The sequence below is a fragment of the Salmo salar genome, chromosome ssa16 (assembly GCF_905237065.1).
Source record: "Salmo salar chromosome ssa16, Ssal_v3.1, whole genome shotgun sequence".
Lineage (NCBI taxonomy): Eukaryota > Metazoa > Chordata > Actinopteri > Salmoniformes > Salmonidae > Salmo > Salmo salar.
This window is the reverse complement of record NC_059457.1, coordinates 23,148,238-23,171,262: the sequence shown is the minus strand read 5'-3', so window position 1 is coordinate 23,171,262 and position 23,025 is coordinate 23,148,238. Positions and strand designations below refer to the sequence as shown.

The window sequence follows — 23,025 nt, the reverse complement described above, 5'->3', positions numbered from 1 at the left end:
GTGTATGAGGGTGCTTAAGAGAGTGAGCTTTTTTAACCATGCATGAGTTTGAAACACTTTGGAATAGATATTCAAAAAGCAAATTCATTCTATTTAAGCAGATAACAGTTAACTGATGGTTTCCCTTTACATCCTGGGTTAGCAGCATGGCTGAGATAAGTGTGTACTGCATCGTAGCTCACTGTCTCTGTCTGTTTGTCCTCTAACTTTGATACCTCCCCCATCTCTCTCTAGTTTTGATACCTCTGCAACTTTAAGGGAAGATGTCCGTAGTCTGTTCCCCACCCCCAGGTGCTGCTCATACACAGAGCACAGAGAGGTGCAGGCTGGGATATCATGGTCCTCCCCCGGCCAGAACGGACTATTTCCCCTTTGACTGAGGGAGGGAGAGAGAGGGAGAGAGAGGGAGGGAGAGAGGGGGAGAGGGGGAGAGAGAGGGACAGAGAGAGAGAGGCCTTTTGCTTCTTTAAGATGATAAACGATGGGAGAAGCGTTCAGGCAGAGGGGAGAGGGCCTTTTAGTGGTCCTGTGCCATTCATTTATAGCCCTGCCTTCTGATTAAGTCAATACAGTGTGCTATTTAATTACATTTGTGTTCTAACCTGGAACTGGAGACACCATACTTATTTCATGGCACCTCTTTACTCCTACAAGCAGATAGAATTAGTGGGGTTTGCTGTGTGAGTGGAGCTCTGGCTCTGGCACAAGGTACAGGAAATTAGCTTGAGTCTATATACCTTACTTGTGTTAATAATCATATGAAATCATACATTCAAACATTTGGTGTGGAATGCCAGTGTGATGCATTTTTCAGTAGAACTATGTTAATCATGAACAAGTTTTCATCCTATTTTGGTGAACTTCATATTTTAAACCATATTTATTTTTCTACATTTCTACACATTACGGTGTTCTTACTCATTACATTTCTGTAATTTGGCCATGGGAATAAGGCAGGTTGTGTATTGGTGCAAACTTGGCGCTAAGCCCCTATTGCAGAGTCTGTGTTTTGTTTGTCCACTGAAGTGTGTGTGTGTGTGTGTGTGTGTGTGTGTGTGTGTGTGTGTGTGTGTGTGTGTGTGTGTGTGTGTGTGTGTGTGTGTGTGTGTGTGTGTGTGTGTGTGTGTGTGTGTGTGTGTGTGTGTGTGTGTGTGTGTGTGTGTCTTTGCTGCTTATGTGTGCATGTGTGTGTGGGAGCCAGAACCAGTATGGGGTAGGATGCTGTGTTACCGGATCACTTCCTGTGTAAGAGCAGCCAAGGCAGAACAGAACAGATAGGACACAACATGATTCTTTACACCTGTGTTACCAGATCACTTCCTGTGTAAGAGCAGCCAGGGCAGAATAGAACAGAGAGGACACAACACTACTTCCTCTTTACACCTGTGTTACCGGATGACTTCCTGTGTAAGAGCAGCCAGGGCAGAACAGAACAGAGAGGACACTAGTACCTCTTTACACCTCAGCATCACAACAGATGTACCGTTCACACACACACACACACACACACACACACACACACACACACACACACACACACACACACACACACACACACACACACACACACACACACACACACACACACACACACACACACACACACACACTTACAGTTATTATATTAGGATTAATTGAATCAGCATGAAGTGTAATTCCATTCTCTGTCCCAGCATATTGACTGGTGTGCTGTGATCATTTCTACTATGTCCAATGATCAGGTTATTACAGATAATGTAGTTGTCTCCTGTCACAATATTGGACTTTCTCTCTGAGGTCAACAATGGGAAATCACTTTGAAATGCATTCTTATTGACATTTCAATCAACATGATGTACTTCACTTTAATGCCTTTATTAATGGCACAATGGCTCTGTGTGCATTGTGTGTTTCAAGTTGTATTAGTCGTATGAACTGTCGTATGCACTGGATACACATGGTATACACCATCCAACGACAGTGCAACAACAATAAGCGATAAGAAAATATAAGAATATGAACATAAAGTAAATGGCTCAGTAGAATAGAATAAACATTTTAGCATCAGTATGATACAGGAAGTGTGTGTGTGTTCTTGTGTGCACGTGCGTGTGTGTGTGACTAAGTGGATGTGCTAGGAAGTCAATGTCCAGCATTGCGTCTTTTATTTGACCTTGCGGTGAGAGAGTCTATCAAAGCATCCATTCCTCCAGTCTGTCTGTCTATTGAGTGTTCAGTGTAGACAATCTATATGAGCAGATTACATTCTCCCTTTATTATAATGCATTTAATTCAATATATGCATTGTTAGGAAGAAATCTGAGATCATCCAAACGCCCTCAATTCCTCCGCTTGCATATTATATCCATCCAAGAACGATCTTTTGGTATTTGTTTCATTAGTACATTGTTGACATAGTCCCAAAATGTTTTGCTTGTCAGCAATCAATTTTTCAAGAAATGTAACTTTCAAAATACAGAAATCATCCCCGTATGATGCATTTTTCATCATTTGATGCTGCGTTTTTACGTCATATAACGCAAAATGCATCATACGGGGATGATTTCTGTGTTTTGGGACTATGTCAACAATGGACTAATGAAACAAATACCAACAGATAGTTTTTGGGTGGAGTTTTCCTTTAAGAGACTCAGCAACAGAGCAAAGGTTGTAACCACCTCTAGTTGTTTCTGTATGCAGTATGAAAGCTGCTTTTGTAAACCAATTATGTTATTATTAATATTAAGTAATAGGACCCCCACCCACACACACACAAACACACACACCCAGACTTGCCCTTACAATGACACCACAAAGGGTTAAACACATATAGTATTCACATTCAAAAGAGGAAACAATTTCAATCTCTTCCACTCACTCCCCATCTGCATCTCTCTGTGCGTTGCGATAAACATTTACATTTAAAGTGATTTAAATCAACCGCGTTTATGTACCTCTGTACTGCGTCCATCACACTGCCCTAGGAATGCAGGAGTTCTCTCTCTCTCTCTCTCTCTCTCTCTCTCTCGGCTGAGTTATGTGTCATTTATTTGAAAAGCTAATAATTTAGCATTTCCCCCCTCCTGTCGCGGTGCGGGCTGCAGGGTGAGGAAGCTGTATATTTATACAGGGTCGTATTGCCTTCTCTCTGCCGACTGGCTTGGTGAGACTGCGCTCCTGGATAGCCACAGATATGTCAGGGTGTTTGTGAATGTTTGAAACTGTCGGGTTGTATAACATCTATCTAAACCCAAATCACCCATACATGTGATACATACACATTTGTTGTAAAATATGAATTTCCAATATAATTTAGCAATATGTGCTCTACAATCCATCTCATGCAGTACTGTTCACTCTTAGGAAAAAAGGGTTCTAAAGCTGTCCCCATAGGAGAACCCTTTTTGGTTCCAGAGAGAACTCTTTTTGGTTTCAGGTAGAACCCTATGTGGAAATGGTTCTACATGGAACCGAAAAGGGTTTTACCTGGAACTAAAACTAGTTCTTCAAAGGGTTCTCCTATGGGAACAGCCAAATAACCCTTTTAGGTTCTAGATAGCACCTTTTATTCTAAGAGTGTACTGTGCGCATCCTTTCACTCACATTTGAATCTGCTGGAAAACCCCTCCTGATCAGAATATATAATTAACTAAAGGGCAACAGATGAATGCTAATTATGATAGAGTTCTAATTTAGCAGCATAGTCTTCTGAAACACAGATAAACATTCCTTCAGATTGTTGAGTTGCAGGTCAGAGAGTCTGCTGTGTGTGTGTGTGCAAGCGTTTGTATGCATGTGTGTGTAGAGTTGGAGCTGAGCCCGACCCCTGTGTGTTTTACCTGCAGCTCATTGAAGCTGTGAGGTGATTTACCCTTCTACTGCAGTCAGACACTGATTTAAATCAACCGCCTTTATGTACCTCTCTGCCCAAGGAATGCAGAAGTCACAGTCTCTCTCTCTCTCTCTCTCTCTCTCTCTCTCTCTCTCTCTCTCTCTCTCTCTCTCTCTCTCTCTCCTCTCTCTCTCGTCTCTTCTCTCCTCTCTCCTCTCGCCCTCTTCCTCTGTCCTCTGTCCCTCTTCCTCTCTCTCTCCTCTCATCTCCTCTCTCTCTCTCTCTCTCTCTCTCTCTCTCTCTCTGTCTGTCTGTCTCTCTCAATTCAATTCAATTTGCTTTATTGGCATGACGTAACAATGTACATTTTGCCAAAGCTCACTTTGGATATTTACAATATGAAAATAATAAGAATCAAAATTGTCAATGAGACAACAGTAACAACAATAACCAAGGGTCAAAATAACCATACATTGAACAATAGCAATAGTGGAGGACACTTTGCTTTATCGTGGCCAGGACGCAGTTGTAAATGAGAACTTGTTCTCAACTAGCCTACCTGGTTAAATAAAGGTGAAATAAAAAAAAAAAAATGTGCAGGTTGATTGGTCTGTCAGACATTGTCCCTCATCTTACGGCAGGCAGCAATGTAGTGTGCTGCCAACCCACAGCTCTCTGCGTCCTCCCCCAACAGGACGGGTAGCCTACTCTCATCAGAGAGGTCTTTGAAACCTTGAATAAGGGTTTCGAAATTTGGGGAAATGACACTCTAATTATTTTATATTTTTCACATTTTGTCAGGAAATGCAGCTCCGTCTCAGGTTCTGCTGTTGTGCAGTGGCTGCGCAGCATCTCTATCTCTATCTCTATCTCTATCTCTATCTCTATCTCTCTCTCTCTCTCTCTCTCTCTCTCTCTCTCTCTCTCTCTCTCTCTCTCTCTCTCTCTCTCTCTTACTCACTCTCTCTCTCTCTACTCACTCACCAGTCTAACAGACATTGATCTCCAGCCAGACAAGGTGACCCAAAGTGTTGTTCAGCTCTTCCGCTGTCTCTCTCCTCTCCTCTCCTCTCTCTTTTATCTGTACATGGGAAAGACCCTGACCTCACCCACTGGTGCCATGTCCTAGCATTCTCTCTGTGTCCCCACTGATGGGTGTGCATGCACCTGTTTGTACGCGTGTTGCTTTCGATTATATCTACCTTCTTATTTATCAGCAGAATGTCTGCAAATGAATATCAATTTCTACAGCTCCTGGTCAACTTCACACTCAGTAGCACACATTAGCAGTACACATAACAGGACTCAGTAGGCTACTGCACCTTCAATCTCTACAGAAAGTGATCAGGGTGTGTGTCATTACCATCCTGCTTTCTCTCAGAGTGGTGTGTGGTAGTGGTAACTCCTGGCTAAGCAGGACATGGCCCATATGGTCTCAAATGGCATTACTGGAAAAATTAATGTCTTTCATTGTTGCTTAAATATGTATAAAGAGGCTTTAATGTGCTCTTTCTCTTTCTTTCTCTCTCATTCACCTCCCTCCCTGCTACAGTCTTAGAAAAAAAAGGGTTCCAAAAGGGTTCTTTGGCTCTCCCCATAGGGGAACCCTTTTGGGTTCCAGGTGGAACCCTTTTTGGTTTCAGGTAGAACCCTCTGTGAAAAGGGATCTTCCTGGAACCAAAATGGTTCTTTAAAGGGTTATCTTATGGGGACAGATTACTAACCCTTTTAGGTACTAGATAGCACTTTTTTTCCTAAGATTGTACAGAAGCTTAGCGTATGTTTTAGTGAAACTACTATGTTTTAATCCTTGCTTTTATTATCTCTATCCTCAGGACGTCGAGAAAGTTCCTCCATCTGTGATAGTGACCCCTGAACCCTGCCCCCTGCCCCTTGACCTGGAGTCTGAGGTAACATCCGCCATCTTGTCCCTTCTCCTCCTCAGCTCACTGATCACCTGGTTCATAACACACACATTACTTTTTTAAGCTAGCTATATTATTGCTTTAAAACAATTCTGGAAAAGGTGAAAAGTATACACATTCACAACAAAATCTGTATTGTGTTTAATATAATAGTTATTCATATAATTGCATCTTATTGTTTGTTTATTATTGTTATTTCTGATACTTATTAAATACATATTTAGCATTTTATGAAGCACAATTGTACAGTTATACTGAAGGATATACATATTAATAGTATTAACAATTTTGATTATCATCATTGAATGGTCTTTAAAAAATATTTATCAAGTAACTGTTAGTGTCTCTTATAAAAATGGGTTCACTATTTTACAAAATAATTTTGCACATTTCAATAGGGGTTGACTTTGCTGATTTAATTTGAGAAATGTTATAATAATTGTTCACAATCTTCAGAGTGATAAAAACACACTTCCTTACCTCAGAACTTTTTTCTGTGTTGATTTTGTTTAGATTTTGGATGATATTACCACAGTATGTAACCTCTGAATGTGTCTCTATACAGTGAGACAGTCCAGACGATAGGTTGGCCTCTGTTTTCTATACCTCTGGTGAAGCTGTGTGTTGATAGTCTGAGATTTCTGCTTGTGAAGGCAGGCAGCGGTAGCTGTACAGGCTCCATACAGATTAGAGTTAAGTGCTAATGATTTTAATGGTCGGCGCGACCAGAGGACAGACAGGCAACTAGCTCAGGAGGACGCCTTTCTTGTTGGGACTTCTTTCACCTTCTATATCAGGGATCATCATCTGGCGGCTCGCATCAATTTGCAGAGTACAAATGATTTAGAATTATGTTCCGGCCCCCTGACCGTCCACTCTAGAAAATATCTGCTCGCGGCTGAATCTAGTTGATGTTCCCTGCTCTATATGTTGTGATAATTACAATACAAATCTCCCAACAAAGTCCTCAGTTTTCAGTATGCAGAAATCAGAGGACAGTGACTGTACATAAGGTATCCTTTGAGGATTGTGACAGCATATATTTGACAGGCTCGTGTCTCTGTGGCTTGTGTCTGTGACGGAATGCAATTCTCTGTCTGGTGTCCGACAGCACAGGCTGATTGACAGGTGGGGTGTGACATGCCCTCTCTCTGCTCCCTAGTGGTCATTGGATAGGGTCACGACCTTTCACCTCTCAGCTGACCCTTGACCCTGGGACTCTGTCTCCTATCTCCATGGGGACAGACTTCACTTCTCACACTGACAGACAGAGGGACGGGTGGGAGTATGTGAGGAGATTGAGGGAGAGAGAGAGGGATGGAGGAACCTCTCTATCGGGGCAGACAGACAGACAGTCAGTGAAGGATGGCGTGCGGAAGGAGGAAGGGAGAAGAGGAGGGAAGAAAAAGAGTTAGGGATGGAGGGATCTGGCTGTGGGTGCAGCCAGACAGGCAGGCAGACAGGGAGAGCGGAGGCAGGCAGTGACCTTACTGTTGTCCCAGTAGGATCGAAGGGCTTATTTAAAGGCCTGGTCAATGTGGAGTATCACCCTCACATATCACTGTGTCTGAGATAGCAGCCTCACAGCCTGACGACTCATCACCACTGTAATACAACGCTCACATACACACTCAGACACAGTGTGTGTGTCCACTTCGTGAAATAACTCTCCGAAAAGCCCCGGAAATGTTGAACAAAGACAGCATCAATATCAGCGTCACAGTTGCTCTGTGTGTTTGTTAAATATATACTCTAAGGAATCGTGTGGCAGTGACAGGGTTAAAGCCGATCAGTGCAATATAAGACAGTGGTGTGTGTGTGGCTGCGACATTAGGACACCTGCATACTTCAGCATTTTCTGCCTGTCAGGAGTTCTGAGGTCACTGGTTGGGGGAGAGGGGAGGTGGGGGTTGGAGGAAGGGGGAGCAGAGTGAGGGAGAGAGGGGGGGTTGTAGAAGCAGGCTCAAGCTATAGAGCACGTTACAGGGTGTGAGTGTGTGTGCGTGCGTGTGTGTGTGTGGTGCCTCCCAGGCTGCCAGCAGGCAGGTCAGGTTGTTATGGAAGGACACAGACACAGCAACATCACGGTGTGTGTATGTGGGGAGGTACTATATGTGGGTGAGTATATGTATTTTTCTTCATTAATACAGTATTTGTCTTATGGTACAGAAAAATCCTTGCATATATATATATATATATATATACATACATACATAATGTCTCAGAGCACCCCTCTTCTCCTTTCAAATTATGTTAATGTCCAATGCTGTGTGTCTCTTCTCCCATGTTTCTAGTTGTGTGCACAGAGCCAAAATGTAGTCTGTTTTATTCAGATGTATTTTAATGAGTCTTTGGTGGAGACTTTGGTAGAGTGTGTGTTGCGAGGGGGGGGGGGGGGGGGTCGGCAGAGACACTGTTGTCCTCAGGTAGGGAATGTCTGTTCACAGCATGATTGAGAGAGATGCAGTGATTACTTGTGAGTTAGTTCAGGGGAAATACATTACACTATCATAGTTCTTAGCCTTAGGGTCTTCCTGTAGCCCACAGCGTTCCCTCATCTCCTCCCTCTCTCCTCTTTTCTTCTAGATTCATCCTCTCCTCACACGCACGCACGCACGCACGCACGCACGCACACACACACACACACACACACACACACACACACACACACACGTGCGCACACACACACACGCACACACACACACTTCTCCTTCCTCTTGTCTTCCCTCTCCTCTCTTCCCTGCAGTGTCTCCCCAGCACTAGCTCGTTAGCTTTGCACCCCGTGTCTAATTAAACTCCAGCAGCCCTTGTGTTAGCGCTGAAGCTATAGAGTTGTTAACATGGCACAATACCAACACTCCTCAGGATATATCTCAATACATAGTCCTACAGGAAGAATCCATCTAGCTGCAATACACACCCTGGCCCCGATGCTAATGTTTATTAAAAACCCAACTAGCTACCATTTGAACAGCCACACAATGCAGCACTCTACATCTAAATAGAGATTTGCCTCAGTATAATTGAGCATGGATCCCTGTACTGGGACGTCCTAGCTGTACTGGATATGTGCTTGCGCGTGTGCAAATTCCTGCACGGACTAAATCTTTCACCTTGGCATATAGTGCATCCATAACATTGTGTGTTTATGTGTGTGACTCCTGTCCCTCCTTATATAAATGTACCTACTAGTCCCAGTGCATCCATAACCAGCTGCAGCCGTCCATCCCCTCACTCTAACACCCTTTTATTTCCCTCTCGCAGGGCACACACACACACACACACACACACACACACACACACACACACACACACACACACACACACACACACACACACACAGAGAGAGAACATATTGCCTAGGCCTGGCTGGAACAGGAGGCTTCTCCTGCTTGTTATCTTGATAAATAACCAGGCTGCAGGGAAACTGCTGAATTCTAGCTTTCTCCCTCTATATCCTCAGGATGACATTCATTTGAAGTGTTGCGAGGGAACTAACTAACACAGAGATAAATAAGGAGATGCCAGTGCTAAACACACTCTGCTGTTCCCATATATAAACTGAGTGAACAAAACGTTAGGAACACCTTCCAAAATATTGAGTTGTACCCCCTTTAGCCCTCAGAACAGCCTGAATTCATCGGGGCATAGACTACAAGGTGCTGAAAGCGTTCCACAGGGATACTGGCCCATGTTGACTCCAATGCTTCCCACAGTTGTGTCAAGTTGGCTGGATGTCCTTTGGGTGGTGGACCATTCTTGATACACACAGGAAACTGTTGAGTGTGAAAACCCCAGCAGCGTTGCAGTTCTTGACACACTCAAAAGTGGCATGGTTCGTATTTCCAAGGAAGCACATATGCCTCAATGCAGTCATATTTGTGGCTAATTGGGGGTGTGACTTTCAGTTAGTTGTTTTTGGCCACCCATTCCACGGTCTGTCTCTCTCTCTGCCCCCCCCGTCTCCCCCGTCTCCCCCCACCCCAGCATGGAGCATCCTGCTATAAGACACCCCATTATTTTAACAATGTATGGTGTGGTGCATAAAAAGGTCACTCCCTGATATCTAGCTCCATGTAACAACAAGATGTATGGACTAAACCCTGCAGACTCTTCTGTCACAGTCTCAGTGTTTTACAGTGGGGTAGAAAGAGGGATTCATATACCCGCTGGAGTTGGTGCATCACACTGTGTGTTAAAGCTTCCAGACTAGCAAAAAGGCTTTGACAAGTTCTGGGTTAACATTACTGTTTGTGTGTGTTTGGTTCCCCTATAAAGCAGTGTTTTAACTGTCCTGCTGTATTTATCACATGCTGTCATGACATGGCCATGTGATCACATGAACCACTGCCAGCAATTAAGCCCTATAAGTCACTCATTCACAGAAAGAGGTAGAACATAGGAGAGACAGAGAGAGAGAGAGAAAGAGAGAGGGAGGAAGAGAGAAATTGGTGGGTAAGGGAGAGAACAGCAAATAATAGACGTTTGCATTTTTTTTCTATAGTAAGTCATTTCGTTATTCTATTGTATATTAATGTGCTTCCGCTATGTGTTCATGCTAAATTAATTATAGAGAGAAAGAGACAGAGACAGACAGAGAGAGAGATAGATGTGAGTGAGAGTGAGCCAGCCGCAGAGGCTATATATCAGCTGTGTGGTCTACATTCTCTCTCTCTCTCTCTCTCTCTCTCTCTCTCTCTCTCTCTCTCTCTCTCCTGCTAGACTGACTTATCACTGACGTATCCCCTCTCCCCTCCTCAGCACATGCTAGCTAGACTGATGGATTCCTCCCTGTACACAGTAGAGTAGACCTACAGACTGACGGATGGCTCTCAACTGATGGCTCTCTTCTCTGCTGCTAGCATCCCAAATTTTACAGCTACCTTACATTACCATATAAGCTAGTCTATCTCTAAATAGTCTCTTTAATTTGGACTATTCTCACTTGGCCCTGATTTATCATGGTAAAAGTGGTTCCAGTTGTAATCAGTGAATTGATGTACTGAAGCTACTACTCAGTGCCTGCAGGGCACGCTGGCTGGCTGGCTGGACCAGGGCTGACCTCTGCATTGCCTGTATCAGTTTCTTCAAACCTGGAGGCAGGGTACATACAGAGACTCAGCCTGGTCACTGGCTTTTAAATGGCTGATTAAACTTTCATGACAGGAAAAGGACAGGTTCTGGTGATGGAAGAGGAGAGTAGAGAACACACATTCACACTCCTAATAGACTACCGCAAAACCTTTAATGCATGCTCCGATTGAGCCTGTTTACACACACACACACACACACACACACACACACACACACACACACACACACACACACACACACACACACACACAGTGTTTAACAAGCAGGTATTCGAGGGATAAGAGAGTTTTAATGATTGGGGAAGTGATTCCCAGCAGATCTGCTCTCTCTGGTTTCCCAGTCCTCCCCTCTGTCGATGTCTCAGATAATGATGTCAATGAGAACGGATGCAGTGAGAAAAGGAGGGAGGAGAGGAGGAGAAACATGCTGCTAATCGCTAGGCCACAGAGGAATCTCTACATCAGACAGACAGATACAGATGGGGAGAGAGAGAGAGAGAGAAAGTAGCAACGTACTCATGCTCAGAGTACTGAGTAGGCTACATTAACTGTTCCTGTTGTCACAGACACTTAGGGGTTAAATCTCCCTTTCCCTCTCTGCTCCACTCTCACTGTTCTGTTAGTGGCCATTTTGGAAGTGTGCTCAAATCTTACATAAACAGGGCAATGTGCCCTCCTCACTTTGCCTCCCCCTCTCTCTCTCCTTTCTCCCCTGCTCCCTCCCCCACTCAATGCTCCTGTGCTCTACTGCTCTGGGTCAAGGTTGACACACATACGCCACAGAGGGAGGGAGGGAGGGAGGGAGGGAGGGAGGGAGGGAGGGAGGGAGGGAGGGAGGGAGGGAGGGAGGGGGAGGCTCGCAGGAGGTGGAGCAAGAGAGAGGTGTGCATGAGGGATCTCTCTTTATCTGTATCTTCCTGCCTCCCTCACTATATTTATTTATTTCTCATATGCAAACACACACAGGTCTATTTTAGAACAGGAAAGTGAGACACTTCCAGCAGGAGTGAACACCACCTGCTCACAACAACACTTTATTTACACTAAAAACTCAAATTCTGAGAAATACTTATTTGTTTACATTCATATACAGTATGTTATTTTCTGTCCTTCACATTGGCTTGTACTGTACGTTCTCCATGAGTTCCATTCCCCCAGTGATCTCCAGTGATTGGCTGTTAGATTTAGGGGTGTTGACCTGCTGTCAGGGTTAGATTGAACCAATCAGAGTCATGACAGGAGACAGACAGAAGAACACCTGCTAGACAACACCATGTCCCTCCCCTATCCCACCTATCTCACCTGTACTCAGCTCGATTCAGGGCCACACAGCTTGCTGAGCAGAGGGTGTGTGTGTGTGTGTGTGTGTGTGTGTGTGTGTGTGTGTGTGAGTCTGTAGAAGAGGTTTAGTTTGCAGTATCACAGAAAGATTGACTGGGGGGGGGGGGCATTTATTTGATGCAGTTTTTGTTGCTTTGTTTTGCGGTGTAGTTATATGATTAGTGAATACCTGGGACTGATAACACTGGTCTGGCATTAGGGTTAGAGCATATGGGGCTCCCATCTGCAGACACACACACACTCGCGCGCTACCGAACGCGCACACACAAATTCCTGCTGTGAAGAGTGGAGCCTGAGAGGTCAAGTCCACATTCCATGCCTTCAGTCCCAAAGGGGTCACAGGGGACATGGGGCGGTCACTTTGGAGTCAGAGGGGAGGTCATAGGTCAGGTTAATAAGAATCAAAAGAGAAAGTCTACGTTTCTTTCATATCCTCTTGATGTTTTTCATGTAAGCTTTAGGCCGTGTCCAAATACCCATACTTTCTAAATAGTTGGCTTTTTGGGTATGTGAAAAAAGAAATGTAAAATGTAGTATGCTTTAAATGCCAGGATGTCATACTCATTTCAGCTTTTCATCAAGTAGAAGTCGCTGCACATTATTCAGGAAGAGTATTGTCTTATCACACTCATGTGTTTGACAGCAGCTGATAATCAGGGGATGTGCTTTACATAAATGAACATATGGTGGGGATCAAGTGGGATTGTGCATTAGATGACCCCTTGGATGAGTAGTATGTTGATATTTGTTTCTTACTGCATACGTTTTTACTAAACAGTACATTCTAAATACTTTGCAGGGCTATTAATACACAGTATGTTGTTTTAGTAAGTAGTAGGCAAGACAGATTTCGGACACAGTCTTTGTCTAAGCAGGGGTTATTGGCAGTGAGGGTTGTGAAGAAGGATCATTTTATTGCATGTCAGCAGAGTTGAAGTTTGCAACAAATAAATGGTATTGTTATTCTGCTGCTAGCTTCAGCATCAACATGTAATAAAGCAGGGTTTTTTCTCCGTGGCTCCTCTCCTCTACCAGGCGTGGATAATTACATGTTCTTTTTAATTTAAGTTCCATTAGAGCTGTTTTCCAGAATGTCTTCGTTTTAACTTTATTTTTTTTCCATCATCAAAGTGAAATCTAAAAAGGGCGATCATTGCAATTTAATTACGACAAATCCCTTTGTGAATTTCCTCTAGTGTTTGTTTACAAGTGTATTTGCCTGCTTCTGCAGTTTTTGTGAGGGCTTGTGTGTGTATTGCTTGTGTGCATCTCTGTGTGTGTGTCTGTGTGTTTTAATGGCTACAGTATGCACTTGTGTGTGTGTGTGTGTGTGTGTGTGTGTGTGTGTGTGTGTGTGTGTGTGTGTGTGTGTGTGTGTGTGTGTGTGTGTGTGTGTGTGTATCAATCGCACTGGGCTTTATGTAAATAGATAAGATGGTATTTTATTCCCAATCAGAGGAATCTCCTGTCACGTCCCAGTCTCTACATAATAACCTCCAGCATCGCTCTGTACCCCCGACACACACACACACACACACACACACACACACACACACACACACACACACACACACACAGAGCGCTTTGCAGACACTGCACATTTCCTCTCTCAGGGGGGAAATGCTTTGATAAATGAAAATAAATACTTTTCTTCACATAAAGAGCTAACAGGGAAAGGAAGGAGGGTAGAGAAAGGGGGAAGTGGTAATGAGAGGGAATAGGGTAAAAGACAGTGAGGAAGAGGAGTAAAATGGGTAATGAGGGGGATAGGGTAAAAGACAGTGAGGAAGAGGAGTAAAATGGGTAATGAGGGGGGATAGGGTAAAAGACAGTGAGGAAGAGGGGTAAAAGGGGTAATGAGGGGGATAGGGTAAAAGACAGTGAGGAAGAGGGGTAAAAGGGGTAATGAGGGGGATAGGGTAAAAGACAGTGAGGAAGAGGAGTAAAATGGGTAATGAGGGGGGATAGGGTAAAAGACAGTGAGGAAGAGGGGTAAAAGGGGTAATGAGGGGGATATGGTAAAAGACAGTGAGGAAGAGGGGTAAAAGGGGTAATGAGGGGGGATAGGGTAAAAGACAGTGAGGAAGAGGGGTAAAAGGGGTAATGAGGGGGGATAGGGTAAAAGACAGTGAGGAAGAGGGGTAAAAGGGGTAATGAGGGGGGATAGGGTAAAAGACAGTGAGGAAGAGGAGTAAAATGGGTAATGAGGGGGGATAGGGTAAAAGACAGTGAGGAAGAGGAGTAAAATGGGTAATGAGGGGGATAGGGTAAAAGACAGTGAGGAAGAGGGGTAAAAGGGGTAATGAGGGGGGATAGGGTAAAAGACAGTGAGGAAGAGGGGTAAAATGGGTAATGAGGGGATAGGGTAAAAGATAGTGAGGAAGAGGGGTAAAATGGGTAATGAGGGGGATAGGGTAGAAGACAGTGAGGAAGAGGGGTAAAAGGGGTACTGAGGGGTTTGGGTAAAAGAGTGAGGAAGAGGGGTAAAAGTGGTAATAAGAGGGAATAGGGTAAAAGACAGTGAGGAAGAGGGGTAAAGGGGGTAATGAGGGGGATATGGTAAAAGACAGTGAGGAGGAGGGGTAAAAGGGGTAATGAGGGGGGATATGGTAAAAGACAGTGAGGAAGAGGGGTAAAAGGGGTAATGAGGGGGATAGGGTAAAACACAGTGAGGAAAAGGGGTAAAAGGGGTAATGAGGGGGATAGGGTAAAAGACAGTGAGGAGGAGGGGTAAAAGGGGTAATGAGGGGGATAGGGTAAAAGACAGTGAGGAAGAGGGGTAAAAGGGGTAATGAGGGGGATATGGTAAAAGACAGTGAGGAGGAGGGGTAAAAGGGGTAATGAGGGGGATAGGGTAAAAGACAGTGAGGATGAGGGGTAAAAGGGGTAATGAGAGGGATAGGGTAAAAGACAGTGAGGAAGAGGGGTAAAAGGGGTAATGAGGGGGATATGGTAAAAGACAGTGAGGAAGAGGGGTAAAAGGGGTAATGAGGGGATGGGTAAAAGACAGTGAGGAAGAGGGGTAAAAGGGGTAATGAGGGGGATAGGGTTAAAGACAGTGAGGAGGAGGGGTAAAAGGGGTAATGAGGGGTTTGGGTAAAAGAGTGAGGAAGAGGGGTAAAAGTGGTAATAAGAAGGAATAGGGTAAAAGACAGTGAGGAAGAGGGGTAAAGGGGGTAATGAGGGGGATATGGTAAAAGACAGTGAGGAGGAGGGGTAAAAGGGGTAATGAGGGGGATAGGGTAAAAGACAGTGAGGAAGAGGGGTAAAAGGGGTAATGAGGGGGATAGGGTAAAAGACAGTGAGGAAGAGGAGTAAAAGGGGTAATGAGGGGGGATAGGGTAAAAGACAGTGAGGAAGAGGGGTAAAAGGGGTAATGAGGGGGGATATGGTAAAAGACAGTGAGGAAGAGGGGTAAAAGGGGTAATGAGGGGGATAGGGTAAAAGAGTGAGGAAGAGGGGTAAAAGTGGTAATGAGAGGGGATAGGGTAAAAGACAGTGAGGAAGAGGGGTAAAATGGGTAATGAGGGGGATAGGGTAAAAGACAGTGAGGAGGAGGGGTAAAAGGGGTAATGAGGGGGGATAGGGTAAAAGACAGTGAGGAAGAGGAGTAAAATGGGTAATGAGGGGGATAGGGTAAAAGACAGTGAGGAAGAGGGGTAAAATGGGTAATGAGGGGGATAGGGTAGAAGACAGTGAGGAAGAGGGGTAAAAGGGGTAATGAGGGGGATAGGGTAAAAGACAGTGAGGAAGAGGGGTAAAAGGGAGGGTAATGAGGGGGATAGGGTAAAAGACAGTGAGGAAGAGGGGTAAAAGGGGTAATGAGGGGGGATAGGGTAAAAGACAGTGAGGAGGAGGGGTAAAAGGGGTAATGAGGGGGGATAGGGTAAAAGACAGTGAGGAAGAGGGGTAAAAGGGGTAATGAGGGGGATAGGGTAAAAGACAGTGAGGAAGAGGGGTAAAAGGGGTAATGAGGGGGATAGGGTAAAAGACAGTGAGGAAGAGGGGTAAAAGGGGTAATGAGGGGGATAGGGTAAAAGACAGTGAGGAAGAGGGGTAAAAGGGGTAATGAGGGGGATAGGGTAAAAGACAGTGAGGAGGAGGGGTAAAAGGGGTAATGAGGGGTTTGGGTAAAGAGTGAGGAAGAGGGGTAAAAGTGGTAATAAGAAGGAATAGGGTAAAAGACAGTGAGGAAGAGGGGTAAAGGGGGTAATGAGGGATATGGTAAAACACAGTGAGGAAAAGGGGTAAAAGGGGTAATGAGGGGGGATAGGGTAAAAGACAGTGAGGAGGAGGGGTAAAAGGGGTAATGAGGGGGGATAGGGTAAAAGACAGTGAGGAAGAGGGGTAAAAGGGGTAATGAGGGGGGATATGGTAAAAGACAGTGAGGAGGAGGGGTAAAAGGGGTAATGAGGGGGATAGGGTAAAAGACAGTGAGGATGAGGGGTAAAAGGGGTAATTAGGGGGGATATGGTAAAAGACAGTGAGGAAGAGGGGTAAAAGGGGTAATGAGGGGGGATAGGGTAAAAGACAGTGAGGAAGAGGGGTAAAAGGGGTAATGAGGGGATGGGTAAAAGACAGTGAGGAAGAGGGGTAAAAGGGGTAATGAGGGGGATAGGGTAAAAGACAGTGAGGAGGAGGGGTAAAAGGGGTAATGAGCGGTTTGGTAAAAGAGTGAGGAAGAGGGGTAAAAGTGGTAATAAGAAGGAATAGGGTAAAAGACAGTGAGGAAGAGGGGTAAAAGGGGTAATGAGGGGGATAGGGTAAAAGACAGTGAGGAAGAGGGGTAAAAAGGGGTAATGAGGGGGGATATGGTAAAAGACAGTGAGGAGGAGGGGTAAAAGGGGTAATGAGGGGGATATGGTAAAAGACAGTGAGGAAGAGGGGTAAAAGGGGTAATGAGGGGGGATATGGTAAAAGACAGTGAGGAAGAGGGGTAAAAGGGGTAATGAGGGGGATAGCGTAAAAGACAGTGAGGAAGAGGGGTAAAAGGGGGTAATGAGGGGGGATAGGGTAAAAGACAGTGAGGAGGAGGGGTAAAAGGGGTAATGAGGGGGATAGGGTAAAAGACAGTGAGGAGGAGGGGTAAAAGGGGTAATGAGGGTTTGGGTAAAAGAGTGAGGAAGAGGGGTAAAGTGGTAATAAGAAGGAATAGGTTAAAAGACAGTGAGGAAGGAGGGTTAAAAGGGGTAATGAGGGGGATATGGTAAAAGACAGTGAGGAAGAGGGGTAAAAGGGGTAATGAGGGGGATATGGTAAAAGACAGTGAGGAAGAGGGGTAAAAGGGGTAATGAGGGGGATAGGGTAAAAGACAGTGAGGAAGAGGGGTAAAAGGGGTAATGAGGGGGATATGGTAAAAGACAGTGAGGAGGAGGGGTAACAGGGGTAATGAGGGGGGTATGGTAAAAGACAGTGAGGAAGAGGGGTAAAAGGGGTAATGAGGGGGATATGGTAAAAGACAGTGAGGAAGAGGGGTAAAAGGGGTAATGAGGGGGATAGGGTAAAAGACAGTGAGGAAGAGGGGTAAAAGGGGTAATGAGGGAGGATAGGGTAAAAGACAGTGAGGAAGAGGGGTAAAAGGGGTAATGAGGGGGATATGGTAAAAGACAGTGAGGAAGAGGGGTAAAAGGGGTAATGAGGGGGATATGGTAAAAGACAGTGAGGAAGAGGGGTAAAAGGGGTAATGAGGGGGATATGGTAAAAGACAGTGAGGAAGAGGGGCAAAAGGGGTAATGAGGGGAGATATGGTAAAACACAGTGAGGAAGAGGGGTAAAAGGGGTAATGAGGGGGATATGGTAAAAGACAGTGAGGAAGAGGGGTAAAAGGGGTAATGAGGGGGGATATGGTAAAAGACAGTGAGGAAGAGGGGTAAAAGGGGTAATGAGGGGGATAGGGTAAAAGACAGTGAGGAAGAGGGGTAAAAGGGGTAATGAGGGGGGATAGGGTAAAACACAGTGAGGAAGAGGGGCAAAAGGGGTAATGAGGGGGATAGGGTAAAAGACAGTGAGGAGGAGGGGTAAAAGGGGTAATGAGGGGGGATAGGGTAAAAGACAGTGAGGAAGAGGGGTAAAAGGGGTAATGAGGGGGATATGGTAAAAGACAGTGAGGAGGAGGGGTAAAAGGGGTAATGAGGGGGATAGGGTAAAAGACAGTGAGGAAGAGGGGTAAAAGGGGTAATGAGGGGGGATATGGTAAAAGACAGTGAGGAAGAGGGGTAAAAGGGGTAATGAGGGGGGATAGGGTAAAAGACAGTGAGGAAGAGGGGTAAAAGGGGTAATGAGGGGATGGGTAAAAGACAGTGAGGAAGAGGGGTAAAAGGGGTAATGAGGGGGGATAGGGTAAAAGACAGTGAGGAGGAGGGGTAAAAGGGGTAATGAGGGGTTTGGGTAAAAGAGTGAGGAAGAGGGGTAAAAGTGGTAATAAGAAGGAATAGGGTAAAAGACAGTGAGGAAGAGGGGTAAAGGGGTAATGAGGGGATATGGTAAAACACAGTGAGGAAGAGGGGTAAAAGGGGTAATGAGGGGGGATAGGGTAAAAGACAGTGAGGAAGAGGGGTAAAAGGGGTAATGAGGGGGATAGGGTAAAAGACAGTGAGGAAGAGGGGTAAAAGGGGTAATGAGGGGGATATGGTAAAAGACAGTGAGGAGGAGGGGTAAAAGGGGTAATGAGGGGGGATAGGGTAAAAGACAGTGAGGAAGAGGGGTAAAAGGGGTAATGAGGGGGATACGGTAAAAGACAGTGAGGAAGAGGGGTAAAAGGGGTAATGAGGGGGATAGGGTAAAAGACAGTGAGGAAGAGGGGTAAAAGGGGTAATGTGGGGATAGGGTAAAAGACAGTGAGGAAGAGGGGTAAAAGGGGTAATGAGGGGGATAGGGTAAAAGACAGTGAGGAAGAGGGGTAAAATGGGTAATGAGGGGTTTGGGTAAAAGAGTGAGGAAGAGGGCTAAAAGTGGTAATAAGAAGAATAGGGTAAAAGACAGTGAGGAGGAGGGTTAAAGAGGTAATGAGGGGGATATGGTAAAAGACAGTGAGGAAGAGGGGTAAAAGGGGTAATGAGGGGGGGTATGGTAAAAGACAGTGAGGAAGAGGGGTAAAAGGGGTAATGAGGGGGATAGGGTAAAAGACAGTGAGGAAGAGGGGTAAAAGGGGTAATGAGGGGGATATGGTAAAAGACAGTGAGGAGGAGGGGGTAAAAGGGGTAATGAGGGGGGTATGTTAAAAGACAGTGAGGAAGAGGGGTAAAAGGGGTAATGAGGGGGGATATGGTAAAAGACAGTGAGGAAGAGGGGTAAAAGGGGTAATGAGGGGGATAGGGTAAAAGACAGTGAGGAAGAGGGGTAAAAGGGGTAATGAGGGGGGATAGGGTAAAAGACAGTGAGGAAGAGGGGTAAAAGGGGTAATGAGGGGGATATGGTAAAAGACAGTGAGGAAGAGGGGTAAAAGGGGTAATGAGGGGGATATGGTAAAAGACAGTGAGGAAGAGGGGTAAAAGGGGTAATGAGGGGGATATGGTAAAAGACAGTGAGGAAGAGGGGTAAAAGGGGTAATGAGGGGGATAGGGTAAAAGACAGTGAGGAAGAGGGGTAAAAGGGGTAATGAGGGGGATATGGTAAAAGACAGTGAGGAAGAGGGGTAAAAGGGGTAATGAGGGGGGATATGGTAAAAGACAGTGAGGAGGAGGGGTAAAAGGGGTAATGAGGGGGATATGGTAAAAGACAGTGAGGAAGAGGGGTAAAAGGGGTAATGAGGGGGGGATATGGTAAAAGACAGTGAGGAGGAGGGGTAAAAGGGGTAATGAGGGGGATAGGGTAAAAGACAGTGAGGAAGAGGGGTAAAAGGGGTAATGAGGGGGGATATGGTAAAAGACAGTGAGGAAGAGGGGTAAAAGGGGTAATGAGGGGGATAGGGTAAAAGACAGTGAGGAAGAGGGGTAAAAGGGGTAATGAGGGGGGATATGGTAAAAGACAGTGAGGAAGAGGGGTAAAAGGGGTAATGAGGGGGGATATGGTAAAAGACAGTGAGGAAGAGGGGTAAAAGGGGTAATGAGGGGGATATGGTAAAAGACAGTGAGGAGGAGGGGTAAAAGGGGTAATGAGGGGGGATAGGGTAAAAGACAGTGAGGAAGAGGGGTAAAAGGGGTAATGAGGGGGATATGGTAAAAGACAGTGAGGAAGAGGGGTAAAAGGGGTAATGAGGGGGGATAGGGTAAAAGACAGTGAGGAAGAGGGGTAAAAGGGGTAATGAGGGGGGATAGGGTAAAAGACAGTGAGGAAGAGGGGTAAAAGGGGTAATGAGGGGGATAGGGTAAAAGACAGTGAGGAAGAGGGGTAAAAAGGGGTAATGAGGGGATAGGGTAAAAGACAGTGAGGATGAGGGGTAAAAGGGGTAATGAGGGGGGATAGGGTAAAAGACAGTGAGGAAGAGGGGTAAAATGGGTAATGAGGGGATAGGGTAAAAGATAGTGAGGAAGAGGGGTAAAATGGGTAATGAGGGGGGATAGGGTAGAAGACAGTGAGGAAGAGGGGTAAAAGGGGTACTGAGGGGTTTGGGTAAAAGAGTGAGGAAGAGGGGTAAAAGTGGTAATAAGAGGGAATAGGGTAAAAGACAGTGAGGAAGAGGGGTAAAGGGGGTAATGAGGGGGATATGGTAAAAGACAGTGAGGAGGAGGGGTAAAAGGGGTAATGAGGGGGATATGGTAAAAGACAGTGAGGAAGAGGGGTAAAAGGGGTAATGAGGGGGATAGGGTAAAACACAGTGAGGAAAAGGGGTAAAAGGGGGTAATGAGGGGGATAGGGTAAAAGACAGTGAGGAGGAGGGGTAAAAGGGGTAATGAGGGGGATAGGGTAAAAGACAGTGAGGAAGATGGGTAAAAGGGGTAATGAGGGGGATATGGTAAAAGACAGTGAGGAGGAGGGGTAAAAGGGGTAATGAGGGGGATAGGGTAAAAGACAGTGAGGATGAGGGGTAAAAGGGGTAATGAGGGGATAGGGTAAAAGACAGTGAGGAAGAGGGGTAAAAGGGGTAATGAGGGGGGATATGGTAAAAGACAGTGAGGAAGAGGGGTAAAAGGGGTAATGAGGGGATGGGTAAAAGACAGTGAGGAAGAGGGGTAAAAGGGGTAATGAGGGGGGATAGGGTAAAAGACAGTGAGGAGGAGGGGTAAAAGGGGTAATGAGGGGTTTGGGTAAAAGAGTGAGGAAGAGGGGTAAAAGTGGTAATAAGAAGGAATAGGGTAAAAGACAGTGAGGAAGAGGGGTAAAGGGGGTAATGAGGGGGATATGGTAAAAGACAGTGAGGAGGAGGGGTAAAAGGGGTAATGAGGGGGGATAGGGTAAAAGACAGTGAGGAAGAGGGGTAAAAGGGGTAATGAGGGGGGATATGGTAAAAGACAGTGAGGAAGAGGAGTAAAATGGGTAATGAGGGGGATAGGGTAAAAGACAGTGAGGAAGAGGGGTAAAAGGGGTAATGAGGGGGATATGGTAAAAGACAGTGAGGAAGAGGGGTAAAAGGGGTAATGAGGGGGATAGGGTAAAGAGTGAGGAAGAGGGGTAAAAGTGGTAATAAGAAGGAATAGGGTAAAAGACAGTGAGGAAGAGGGGTAAAGGGGGTAATGAGGGGATATGGTAAAAGACAGTGAGGAGGAGGGGGTAAAAGGGGTAATGAGGGGGATAGGGTAAAAGACAGTGAGGAAGAGGGGTAAAAGGGGTAATGAGGGGGGATAGGGTAAAAGACAGTGAGGAAGAGGAGTAAAATGGGTAATGAGGGGGATAGGGTAAAAGACAGTGAGGAAGAGGGGTAAAAGGGGTAATGAGGGGGATAGGGTAAAAGACAGTGAGGAAGAGGGGTAAAAGGGGTAATGAGGGGGATAGGGTAAAAGACAGTGAGGAAGAGGGGTAAAAGGGGTAATGAGGGGGATAGGGTAAAAGACAGTGAGGAGGAGGGGTAAAAGGGGTAATGAGGGGGATAGGGTAAAAGACAGTGAGGAAGAGGGGTAAAAGGGGTAATGAGGGGGGATAGGGTAAAAGACAGTGAGGAGGAGGGGTAAAAGGGGTAATGAGGGGATAGGGTAAAAGACAGTGAGGATGAGGGGTAAAAGGGGTAATGAGGGGGATATGGTAAAAGACAGTGAGGAAGAGGGGTAAAAGGGGTAATGAGGGGGGATAGGGTAAAAGACAGTGAGGAAGAGGGGTAAAAGGGGTAATGAGGGGATGGGTAAAAGACAGTGAGGAAGAGGGTAAAAGGGGTAATGAGGGGGATAGGGTAAAAGACAGTGAGGAGGAGGGGTAAAAGGGGTAATGAGGGGTTTGGGTAAAGAGTGAGGAAGAGGGGTAAAAGTGGTAATAAGAAGGAATAGGGTAAAAGACAGTGAGGAAGAGGGGTAAAGGGGTAATGAGGGGATATGGTAAAACACAGTGAGGAAAAGGGGTAAAAGGGGTAATGAGGGGGATAGGGTAAAAGACAGTGAGGAGGAGGGGTAAAAGGGGTAATGAGGGGGATAGGGTAAAAGACAGTGAGGAAGAGGGGTAAAAGGGGTAATGAGGGGGATATGGTAAAAGACAGTGAGGAGGAGGGGTAAAAGGGGTAATGAGGGGATAGGGTAAAAGACAGTGAGGATGAGGGGTAAAAGGGGTAATGAGGGGGATATGGTAAAAGACAGTGAGGAAGAGTGGTAAAAGGGGTAATGAGGGGGATAGGGTAAAAGACAGTGAGGAAGAGGGGTAAAAGGGGTAATGAGGGGATGGGTAAAAGACAGTGAGGAAGAGGGGTAAAAGGGTAATGAGGGGGATAGGGTAAAAGACAGTGAGGAGGAGGGGTAAAAGGGGTAATGAGGGGTTTGGGTAAAAGAGTGAGGAA

At 45.6% G+C, this 23,025-nt stretch overlaps 1 protein-coding gene across 1 annotated transcript in view; it reads left to right on the top strand.

Moving 5' to 3' along the window:
• The window catches only part of LOC106573401 (transcription factor Maf), a 64,566-nt gene that overhangs the window by 5,620 nt on the left and 35,921 nt on the right, over positions 1–23,025 (top strand). Inside the window, exon 2 of the mRNA XM_014148413.2 lies at positions 5,647–5,721. Coding sequence (XP_014003888.1) covers positions 5,647–5,674 — 28 coding nt within the window. The 3' untranslated portion in view covers positions 5,675–5,721. The remainder of the gene's footprint in view (positions 1–5,646; positions 5,722–23,025) is intronic.